Source organism: Hakea prostrata, chromosome 1, assembly GCF_041222555.1.
Source record: "Hakea prostrata isolate BN-2017 chromosome 1, UWA_Hpros_2, whole genome shotgun sequence".
In the NCBI taxonomy this organism is placed as follows: Eukaryota; Viridiplantae; Streptophyta; class Magnoliopsida; order Proteales; family Proteaceae; genus Hakea; species Hakea prostrata.
In genome coordinates this window covers 16,464,658-16,476,348 of record NC_142600.1, presented here as the reverse complement: position 1 = coordinate 16,476,348, position 11,691 = coordinate 16,464,658, and the positions used below count along the sequence as shown (strand labels likewise).

The 11,691-nt window shown below is 38.7% G+C and overlaps 2 protein-coding genes across 2 annotated transcripts; one reads left to right on the top strand and one right to left on the bottom strand.

The window, feature by feature from the left end:
- CBR (NADH:cytochrome B5 reductase 1) lies at nucleotides 1-7,425 on the top strand. The gene is made up of 9 exons (XM_089166751.1): nucleotides 1-485; nucleotides 4,154-4,295; nucleotides 4,696-4,786; nucleotides 4,892-4,969; nucleotides 5,368-5,448; nucleotides 5,556-5,645; nucleotides 5,841-5,906; nucleotides 6,795-6,881; nucleotides 7,022-7,425. The coding sequence occupies exons 1-9, from the start codon at nucleotides 380-382 to the stop codon at nucleotides 7,112-7,114; spliced, it is 834 nt and encodes a 277-aa protein (XP_089022877.1). The 5' UTR covers nucleotides 1-379; the 3' UTR covers nucleotides 7,115-7,425.
- Nucleotides 7,426-8,823: 1,398 nt separating this feature from the next.
- On the bottom strand, nucleotides 8,824-11,691 carry LOC149027878 (cell division control protein 45 homolog). The gene has a single exon (XM_089166742.1). It carries the CDS (start codon nucleotides 11,143-11,145, stop codon nucleotides 9,364-9,366), a length of 1,782 nt encoding a protein of 593 aa, XP_089022868.1. The 5' UTR covers nucleotides 11,146-11,691; the 3' UTR covers nucleotides 8,824-9,363.

The following is an 11,691-nucleotide window of genomic DNA, read 5'->3' as shown; positions in this document are numbered from 1 at the left end:
AAGGTCGTATGCCTTGAAAGTTTGGAAGGAGGAAGAAGTGACAGTTTGATGTGATCTGGAACCTTACAGCTACAGGGTCACAAGGTGGAGTTAGGTTTACCAGATCTTCATCCGCTTCCTTTCCTCTTCCAAAATCGTCAATCTCATATTAATTTTCTCCCCTTTTTTTAAATAATATTATCTTATATTTTTTTAATTAAATATGGGTGAAATTTCCTGCCCTGGTATCATCGCAGCAGATTACTGATAAAAACAGGAGGCTGAGGGAGGAAAACGAAGAGCACCAATCTCACCAACCCATTCTCTCTTTCTTCTATCCTCCATTAACGATTCAAAAGACTTGGTTTTTTGAATATTTTTTTTTGTTTGGGTGGGAAAAATGTCAGTCTTAGATTCAGTCACACCAGAGATTCTGGGTATTGCTGTAGCTTTCGTCGCCATCGGCGCCGGTGCTGCGTATTTCTATCTCAACAAGAAACCCAAAGGTATAACTTTCAGTGATCCACAAGTGGCCTGTTTTTCTTTGGATTTTATGTGACACTCAGAGTTTATTTCTCTACTTTCTTTATTTGGGATGTTTAACAGCTGTTGGAGTGTTTTGATCTCCGCATCTCTGATCCATTTTATTTTTGCTCAGGTTGCTTCTTCTATGGTTTTCACTTCTGTTTTTGTTGCATCTCCGTGATTGGTTCTTTTTGCTCCTGAATACTTAGCGACTTATCTGTTTGTGTAATGGGTAGTTAAGCTATTCAGTGTGTTTTTTTCTCTCTCTCTTTCTTTTTCCACCATGGATGATTTATTATTGAATTCCTAGATGCAAAAAGGTGACTTTTTTCCCTTGTTGTAATTTTGGTGATAATGGTCCAGCTTCTGTAATCATTGCTATCTGCTTGTTTCACTCTTACTTGAGTCATCTGGTTTATTATTTCAATCTATGGGGAGGGTTTTCTTAAAAATTGATGACAACGTTTGATTTCTATATGCTTGGTCTTTTAATTTCTCTTCTCCCTCAATAGCTATCCTTACCAAGCGTCCCAAGTCTTGGTCTTTGGTCTAAGTTCACTTCTAGACTGAGAGACCCGGATGCTTGCATTTTAATCGTCTATATGATTCGAGAATTGGCCGCATTTCTGTAAGAGAGTATATGCCTATCAGGGTTCCTTATTTTAAAAAAATACTGCACTATGTCTTTTACTCTGATGAGTATAATTTGTTTCACAGTATGTATGTACCTTTCTTTTTCAACATCTCATTATTCTGCAGCAATTTGTCCCAGATAACTGTTTCATATTTTTGCTTAGACTTTTAGATTTACAGTAATTCTTGGTGTTCTTATTCTCACCTTTGGTTTTTTGCCTCAAGTTATTTTCAGCATCTGGACTATAGAACTCTATAAATCCTCCCCTCCTCTCCTAGATAGAAAGAGAGGGGGGTGGGGGTCGATATCTACTTGTACTCTTGAAATTTAATAAAAAAGGGGGAGCTTTATATCATGCATATGTCAGGACCTTGGGCTCCTACATCAAACTTTAAAGCAGACTGCAACTACATTGTCTTGTCGAAGTTGTGAAAACAGATAAGAAGACTGACTAATATGTAACTGAACTACTCTTTAAGCTATTTCTGTTTTGTTTACAGTATGTCTTCAAAACAATACTGTAAACAAAACAATAACATTGTCAAAATGTGAAACTAAGCTCTCAGTTTCATCTTGAAGAGGCTCAAGGCACTATCCACCAACCATTAAGCCTCAACACAATTAGATGACCAGCTTAGAATCAAACTGCACTTGGACTTCTATTCCTCTCTCTGCTGCCAAGTTTGAGCTAGATTGGTGGTCCATGGTCTGTTGACAAACTTTGATGGATTGATCCTCTCTTTGAATGGATACAGCAAAAAGGCATTGAAGTATTGAAGGATTGCACTTGGTCCCAAGTCAGTTTTAACCCCTGCCAGTCCTGAGAAATGGTATCTGTTAGGACCTTGCTCAACCCATCCTCCACACTGACTCTTGAACAGCAAACTCACACACCAACACCACACAATATAGAAGACAATAGAAGAATGGAGATCAGAACAGAGGGATGCATTTGTTTCATTCAATTGCAGCAACATACAACTGAGTTACAGCATTAATGGTCGACTACTATTCCCTTTGAGAGCCCAGCTCTCCCACTGCAAGCAGCTTGCCCCTTCCTTTACTCACTACTGAGTTACAGCATTAATGGTCGACTACTATTCCCTTTGAGAGCCCAGCTCTCCCACTGCAAGCAGCTTGCCCCTTCCTTTACTCACTACTTTCCTGCCTCTCTTCTTTCCCTTCGCCACCAGATATCTATTGTAGTCCTAACTAGCTATTGCTTTCCACGTAGGCCATAACTTCTGTAATTCTCCAGCAAGAGTGTGGCTTCTTCCCAATGACTTCTTGCTAGCTGTTTTAGCCTTTTTAGTTGATTCTGTCCCCCACATGTCCAGTTGAGGATGATCCCCCATAAGCCCTTTATTTGTTGCGTATATCTGCCTTTGATATCAGGGGGTTATCAGTTTCCAACGCCACCAATATTTGCTGTACCATACTCATAAACTTGTTCCATGCTTTGCTGCAAAATTATGTCAGCTGAGACCTCCTTGAAATGGAAAATTGTGTTTTTCTACATTTCCAAATGCCTCATAGAATATTGGGTTACATTTGATCAAATATACTGGTCCAAACAGATGAAGTTTTTTACCAAATTGTTATACAGAATTTGGAAAATGACTTTCATTTTTCATTTTTTCAAAAGTTATTTCCATAAAAGGTGCTTGCGTCATAGACTGTGATAGAATTTCCGCTAATGGAGGATACATCATATTGATGTGTTTTTTTCTTCATTCAGCTATTTGTAAATATTCTCTGTTGCACCTAAAGCTAAAAAAGGAACTAATCACAAAGATGTACCAGTATAGAGTTTTTCTTTTAATTGATGAAAGTCAAATGCCTGGAACCTCTTTTCCACCAAAACAGTTGGAGCTCTAGGTAATACAATTCTCATAAAAGCTCGTCTTTGATTTATTGAAGATGTACGTGACCCCGTATATATTCATGGTTGAATAAAATAGGCCATCCTTAGTGCACAAGATAGACTCGAATACATGACCAGTTGGTCCCAATGAAGTAACTTTCCATTTCACCAAGGCTCTCCACCAAATGTTCCTTTCATTCAATTGAACTCATTTCAACCGTTTGGCAGTTGAAACTGAGACTTCTGTGTCAAATCCACACAAATTCACTTTTGTCATTTTCTGCTTTGATCTGTTGCTGCAGATTGGAGTTGATTCTGGACTAACAACATGAAAAACATTTGATTTTAGATATCTTCTATAAATTGCTTCATCATGGGCCACTCGTTATTTCTGTGACACGATAATGTTAAGCCAACCGTAACTTAACTGGAAGAATCATCAGCTGATTTGAACAAATCTGAGATATCACCTGTTGTATGTGAAGAAACGTCCTGAGTTCTTCTGCAAAGAAGGGCCCCAGTACTCACTTGGGTGTAGGCATCTGTTTGGGCTGACCAACATTATTCTCAACTTAATTTTTTCAATTTTGTCAAAAGAAAAGCACAGGATCCCTTAAGATTTCATTTCAGCTAGTTTTAAAACTTAATATGGATCATTGTTCTTATGGCTTCTAGCTGAAATGGTTTTCTAATGGTTAGCTACAGTTTTAAGATCAATTGTGAAAGGTCTATGGTCATCTTTTACAGATAGAAGTTGATGGTCCTTTTCTATATCCTGGAAACTGGCACTCAATGCCAGGTTCACAGCTATGGAATTTACTATTCTTTGTGATTACTTGAGCCAGAATGGTTGTTCGGGGCATTGCTTGCTTGAAAAAAAGTAATCTAGTTTTTGTCTATCTATAAGTGTTTATCCATAAATGTTTTCTTTTTACTTCCTTATTACACTTTTACAGATGGATGCCCTTGTTATTTGAAAATTTTCACTTTTTTGGAAGTAGTGGGTGGGGCTGGGATTTTTTGTCTTCCTGTCCACCATACTGTAGTTACTTCTGGTCCTTTTTTTTAGAATGTACAATTTAGAAGAGTTCTCATCTAGTTAATCACTTGATACTTGTGTGCTAATTTCTGACAAGTGATGTGTGTTGTAGGTTGTTTAGACATAGAGAACTTTAAGGAGTTCAAGCTTGTCAAGCGGAATCAGCTTAGTCACAATGTGGCTAAGTTTCAATTCGCGCTTCCATCACCTACTGCAGTGTTGGGTCTTCCGATTGGCCAGCATATAAGTTGCAAGTATGTTTATTGTCTTAATCTTCATTTTTTTTTAACTGATAATACTTAATCAGAGAAATACTCGCGTCAGAGTAGTGGTGCTAGCAGTGAATTTTACATGTGTGATACCTGTGAATCTTTCTGACTATCATTTGACCGGCAGCAGCTATGGCAGCTTGCACATTTTTTTCCCCCCCAAAAATCATCTGGATCAAGAGCAGATCACTATAATATGACTAGGTTTCTTCATCTAACCATGGTCATATTTCATGACAAGACTGATGTATAGGATAGTTAGTCAATCTTGGCAATAAGAAGTAATGTTTCATTCCCATTGCATGCATGCCACCTGCCAGTAGTGGGTAGGAAGAAAATCAGACACTGATTTACCATGATAAATTATTTCTGTTATCTTTAACAGGGGAAAGGATATGAATGGTGAAGACGTGGTCAAACCTTATACTCCAACCACTTTGGATTCTGATGTTGGATACTTTGAATTAGTTATAAAGGTGCATATTGTCTGAAATATTCTTTTAGTTTTTTGGATCTTTGTTGCTTACACATATTCCATCTGAACTGATTTAACGCTTTTGAATCATTTGGGTACATAAAAGATGTATCCTCAAGGAAGGATGTCTCACCATTTCAGAGAGATGCGTGTCGGGGATTACCTTGCTGTAAAAGGACCGAAGGTAAATGCGTTTACTTTGTATGGCTAATTTTGTTTCCTTTGTTTTCTTTTGATTCTTATGTACACATTATTCGTACTGTTCATACTGCTATTTAGACCACATAGCCTCATTGTCTCATTCTAAATTCTAAGACACGTACACAAGCGTATTGCACTTATAGTATTGCACAAGTCAATCCAAAACTAATTGTCACCATATTCAAGATACTTGACAAGTTCTTCCTCAGTTTCCTCTTCTACTTCATGTTATTTTTGGCTTTAGGCAATTATAGAACATTGATGAAGATTTTCCACTCAACACTCTATTTTTTTCTCTGTGAATAAAAAGGTAAGGGGTTTTTATGAAAAGAAACTTTCTTTTGTGGTTCTTAATTTGGTATGACATCTTGATGCTTCCAGGGTCGTTTCAAGTATCAACCTGGCCAAGTAAGAGCTTTTGGAATGCTTGCTGGAGGTTCTGGCATTACTCCAATGTTCCAGGTGCATAAATAATAGTATGGTTCTCAAGTTTTAATCTTTTGTGGTCAGTTGTTTCTTGTTGGACTTCAGAGTTATATATCTTTGTTTCTGTTGTGATGTAACATCAGGTCGCCAGAGCCATATTGGAAAACCCAACGGACAAAACCAATGTGCATCTTATCTATGCCAATGTCACATACGAGGACATTCTTTTGAAGGTAGATGTCTGTGTGTGTGTGTGTGGCTTTGTTAAAAAAAGTTTTGAGTTACTTTTTTATTATATTGCAACACATTTTTTGAAAGTATTTCCAGATGAGAGGTTCTATTCAAAAACTAGGGGAAGCAGAGGTGCAATACTCTGATCTGCAATTTGTGCAATCATTCTTTATTAAAATAATTCCATGTATATGCAGGAAGAACTAGATGGCCTTGCAAGTAACTATCCTGACCGCTTCAAAATCTATTATGTTCTGAATCAGGTCTCTTTCCTTACTTTTGCATTTATCTGTAATTCCATCATTTTAGTCTAGAAAGCATATTTTTAGTTTGTAGAACAATTTTGGTGTCCCCAGTTATTCAGGTATACAACAGTCCCAGACTCGACCAACTAGGCCTAACCTTTCTCTTCTTCTGTATTGTGACTTTGAGAGGAGTTAAAAAAGAAGAGCAAAATTGTTGTCAAATTATAGCTAAGGATCAGATCAGTATATGAGAAGTACCGGGTATTGAGCTTTGTAGTTCCCACAAGGAGCATTGCATGACCTGCCTTGCTGATGCCTAAAGGAAGCAACTTAGCCTTGTGCCAACTAAATGGGTCAGCTACATGCATCCTTGTTCCCCATTCAGATCTGCTTAAAATCATACAGAATATGAGATTTAAACTATGTATTTCCTCACTGTTCACCTAGACTATGTTTGATGGGAAAAAGAAGAGAGGAAAAAGTAGGGGGTTGGGATATTTAGATGTTAGTGACCCGTGCTAAGTGTGGTGAGGGGACATGAAGGCAAGGAAAGGAAGCTATGGGAAAAGAGAAAATAGCCCAATTTTATTTTCCATCATAAGTTATGCTTACATCTCCTTTCCCATAAAGTTTCTTAGGTTATCAAAATAATGTTCTGGCAATGTGATGCAAAAATGACCTTCATAATGGAATTAATTGGAGAACTGGGATTCTCTAATGGATGCCTTGCATTTGCTTAACTTTGGTTTTCTTCCTGGAGTCAACGAACAGCTTTCTAGACTCTTGAGTTTCTGGCCATTGATTTTTCCTATGAGCCATTCATGTCATGCATTGCTGTTATCTTCCCTTTTTCTTGTTGGTGTGGCATACTAAAATTTTATCCTCACAATGTATAACCTTCTGTAGCCTCCTGAGGTGTGGAATGGTGGCGTTGGTTTTGTCTCAAAGGAAATGATCAAAACCCATTGCCCAGCACCTGCGTCTGATATTCAGGTGATTCTATCTTTCAAGCACTTGATTTTTGTTTTTTACTTCATTTCAGTCCCACCCCCACTCTTCATTACATCTGCATGTGGTTCACCCAATTGAATTGTAAGTGTCTTACCCACTTGGATTAAATCAATATTTTACAGGTTTTGAGATGTGGTCCACCACCCATGAACAAGGCCATGGCTGCACACCTTGATGACCTCGGATACAGCCCAGAGATGCAGTTCCAGTTCTGATTTTCATTTGTTGTATCCCTTATTTCTCAACTACCAGGCAAGAAAAAAGTTCTTTCAATCCTCTTATGTTAAGAGCCTTGCAGGGTTGAACCAGAGATATGTTGCCTTTTGACATTTTTCATGTTTGAGTCCTTAGCATGAGAGATGATGGAAAATTTGTTTTGTGCTTTAGAATGTATGCAGTTCCTAATCTTCAGACAAATAGAAAATAAATGGATCAGGTCAAACTTAGTGTAGTGCAGTTATGCTATTCTGAATTAATTATGCACAATTCGTATCATAATGAGCCTTTAAAGAGTAAAATTACCTTGTATCTGGTGACTCTTATCAACTTATTTGTTGTGCTTGGTGATATTCTGGGCACAATACAGGTGAAAACAACGTCAAACATAAGGAAAAATCTCATCTCATGACTGGTGAGGGAGATAAGTGCATGTCAAAAGTAAGCCTGAATCAATGTATTCAGAGGCAAAATGACTAAAATTCAATTTCATCAAAGAGTAAGCAACTAGGTAAGTTGCCAAAACAAAGTGAATGCAATCGAGGATGGTTAAACTGAATGGAGATCACATCGTGACGGGCTGACTCGAAGAATTTGTGTACACTGAAAGGATCACTGGCAGATCAGTGTGGTGCACACAGCATTCCTGCTTCCTGAATTGCAAATTGATGAATCATCAAACATTTTAGATTCCCAGTTCAGGCTGCGCGGATCAGAATCCTTAGTGAGCATTAAAATATTGGTTTTCGTGTAGAGATTGGTGCGTTGAGTTACGTTGAGTTCGTGATCTTTCTATGAAGAGGGAGAAGTAGGGCATGTTGAGAGGGAAAAGACTGTTTTCATGGAATTCCTACCGAAACAAAGAATCCTGCTCTGGCCGTCCCTTCTCAGGATCTACAGGTCATGCCCTACCCTCCCGCCTGCCTCTCACCGAGTCCTGAATCCCCTGATCCCTGATGTTTGCCCTAGACAAAAAACTAGAAGAATGAATTGAAGGCCAAAGGTCTGGACCATAGAACCTGCATTTCTGCTCTATAAAATTTCGTCTGTTAAAGTTCTTCTTGATGACTTAGAATGAAAGGTAATGTTTAAGAATGTCAACTGCTAGCTAGTCTTCAAACATACCCTTCTTGAGATTTATTGGTTGTATGTGATTAGTTTGTTCTACTCTTTCATGGTGGATTTCCTTTCAGATTGACTGTGGGTTGTGCAGGGAGTAGGTAGTTTCAAGGATTCTCAGGGTCCAGAGTGGAGAGAGAATGAGTTACAACAATAAATGGTAGAGAACGGATGAGAAAGATGATTGATCTGTTGAAAACCAAACCTCATCTTTTGGGCTACCCAAATAGCGGCCATGACTATTGGCTTTGTTTTTGTATTTAGACCGGCTGAATGAGTTAGGGTCAACAGTAATATAAATTTATTAGTGGGAGCTAAAGAGACATCCAGAGAATATGGAAGAGGATGTAATCTCTCAGAGTAAAATCTTCCAAGGAAGTGAACCTTGAGAATTGGTGTCTTGTAATCACATGATTGAATTGGAGTGAACATCCTGGATGAACTAGGGCTAATAACTTTAAACGTCAAAACCAAACAAAAGCCAAATGAGGATGTTCAGTTTCATCTTTTATAATCTAGACTAGATAGGTTACAAGCTCAAGGTGGAATTTGGAAGTGAAGAGAAATCAATTCTTGATTAGGAAAGTATAAAAGGGAGACATACATTATTGCAGATTCACTTGTCAGGAAAATTACAAAATACTAATCTTTCAAAATCTTGGATAACTCAACCTCACTCTGTGTTCTGATGTTACTTTGAATCTAATGGGTGAAAGCAAACTCAAAATTGTTGCCTAATTCATGTTAATCTTCAACTTCCAAACGAGATCAATAAATACCTGTTGATGGCAATTACAAATGTAGAACTTCAAGCTTTTCTGATAACATAGTATGTCTATATTATCTCTCCACCAGAATGATCATTACTCATTCGTGCATAAGTTCTTGGGCTTCAGGATTTATGGATGTATATATTTTAAGTTTCTAGGACATTTTTCTAAGGACGATAAACATAATTGGGTGTACTAAAGTAGAACTCAAAATGTTGGGATTCATCTTAAGAGATCTACTTATTGACAAGGGAAAAGAAGAGAATAAGGATGTTAAGGTACAATATTATGATGATATGAGGAAACAGGAAGCCAAACAAATCTATGCAGCCAGTTTTTTTTTTTAAATAATCCTAACATCAGAGGTTCTCAGTTAACCTGATCATGAAAGAATTAACAGAAGCTGCATCCAAAAGTATCCAAGAAGACTCAAATAACTCGTGAAAGATATTGGCCCCAACCTCCTTAGCTGCAGCTATAAAAGCAGCCCCAAATGCATTCCCTTGGGCTGCCCCAAGACGTGGCTTCCCCCACACACCAACAATCAAAACTTTGTTTGGTTCTTCTGATAAGCAAGCACAGACCAAAGGCTTCATCTTTGCACCCTTCTCGCGCAAAGCATCAATCAAGAAATAACAGAATTTGGTCAATGCTTGAGGGTGACCAAGCAACTTTGTATCTGCAAGATCTTCAAGCTTCACCCACCTGAATTTCCTCCCACTTCTGATGGATCCACTCTTGGTTATAGCTATACTTCCTTGCCTTATAATAGCCCTCTGTATTTTTATTGCATCTTGCATACCTTGTCTCAACTTGTCAAGGTTATTCAAGGACAATGCATCAAAAGCCACCCCAAACTGTTGAGAAGCACAGGAACCATCAGATTCTACAAAAGACTCAAGCAGCGCAGTGACTCCATAAACCACATCCGCAGCAGATACCTTTGAGCTATACCCATGAAGTCTTAAAAAACTTCGGTAGTAGAACTCTGTAAGGCCATACTCTGGGAGAAACCTCTCAAACTCATCTTTCATTTTCCGTTTTACTTCCAGGTTCATATACTGGAACTTCTGTTGGCAATCCACAAGTGCAAATCCCATGCGAGCCAGTAGAAGCTTAAGCTTCTTCAAGCCATTGTCACTCCAGGTCTTCAATTTGGTTGCAATGTAGGAAGAGCACATCATTGAATCATATAGATTCCATTCCCTCAATAGCATAAGCCGTGGCTCATCCTCATATGCAATTCTAGAGGCATCGGGAGCCTGTATCTTCGTCCCATCTTTTAGGGTAACTGAAGTTATCGCATCCAAATTCCCTGAACTGTTAATGTGCTGCTCCATCTCCATCACACCAGCTTGATATCTCTCATTGGTAAGTCTCTCATGCACAAGCTGGTCAGTCAAAGAGACACAGGCCAGCCAAAGAAGTTCATTTGTGTCATTTCTAAGAGCATGTGAAAGATCATACATGAGAAAGCCTGAAGGCTTTCCATGGAAAGTGCCCAGTCTGTAATACTCTTTTTTCAGCTTCCTGTAAAGTTTTAAGGGGTCCGCTTCTGTTTCTTCAGAGACTCTTTGCCGCTTTCGTGACCCTGAACCATCTTCCTCATCACTTTCACTTTCAGTGTCATCTTCGCTGTCAGAATTGTCACCATTTTCATGATCACTATTCAGATCCGATGCATTTGCCACAGTGGAGACATCAAAGTCATATGTTAGATCAGCCTGAAGCTCATCATCCTGAGTGTAGAGAACAACAACTCTATCATTCTGATCACTGAGATTGTGAAGATGAATAGGCCGGTGGCTATCAATGACAAAGACACTTGCCAGGGGCCCTAATTCCAGAACCTGTCGGAGATCCTTATGGCATCCCCAGTTGATGAGTAGGAGAGACACAGGCTGATTGGAGGAAGAGGATAAGTTACGGCCTGCGTATTTGTGGATTTCCTCAAAGGAGGAAACAGGGTAACAAGCGTATTTGACAGAATCAGATTCCAGGATATGAAAGATAATCTTGAGGGCGCAAAGGGAGTCAACATCAGAGGTTGATGGAAATATCAACAGAGGGGAAGAAGATGAAGCAGAAGCTGCCTCACGCAAACGCTTATAGAAAGATTCAACTCTCTGTTCCCTCACCATAGATTCTAAATTGGCTTCCCTATCGTGAATAAAAAGAAGATTTTTCCGTAAAAGGGGAAAACATAACGGAACTAAAATTGCTTTTACTATCTAAAATATCTCTCAGATCCCAGTTTCATCCGTTGATTACTTACAGACTAGGGTAACTACATTCCCTAACAATCGAATTTTGCAGAAATCAAAACAGTTTTGTGAAATTAGATGAGAGTAACACCTGAACTCCCAGTAACAGAAGATCCCATCTGAAAGCAGGCTTTTTTTAACAGTTATTCTACGGAAACTACTGAATTGCAGAAAAACTCACTTCAAAGAAAGAACTGGAATTGACCTAATGTTTTCAGAAATTGTTGATCTAGGAAGAAGACTAACTCATAACAAGGAGGAAAATCCGGAGTACCTGAAGGCGGAACGAAGCAAAGAACAGGCGTTCGCCACGACGAGATTACGATTCCTCTGATTCGTCCCCCACCCACAGGCCATTGACGACCTATTCTCTGAAGATAGGCAAATGGAGATAGAGAGAGAGACAGAAATTTTCGGCCTTCC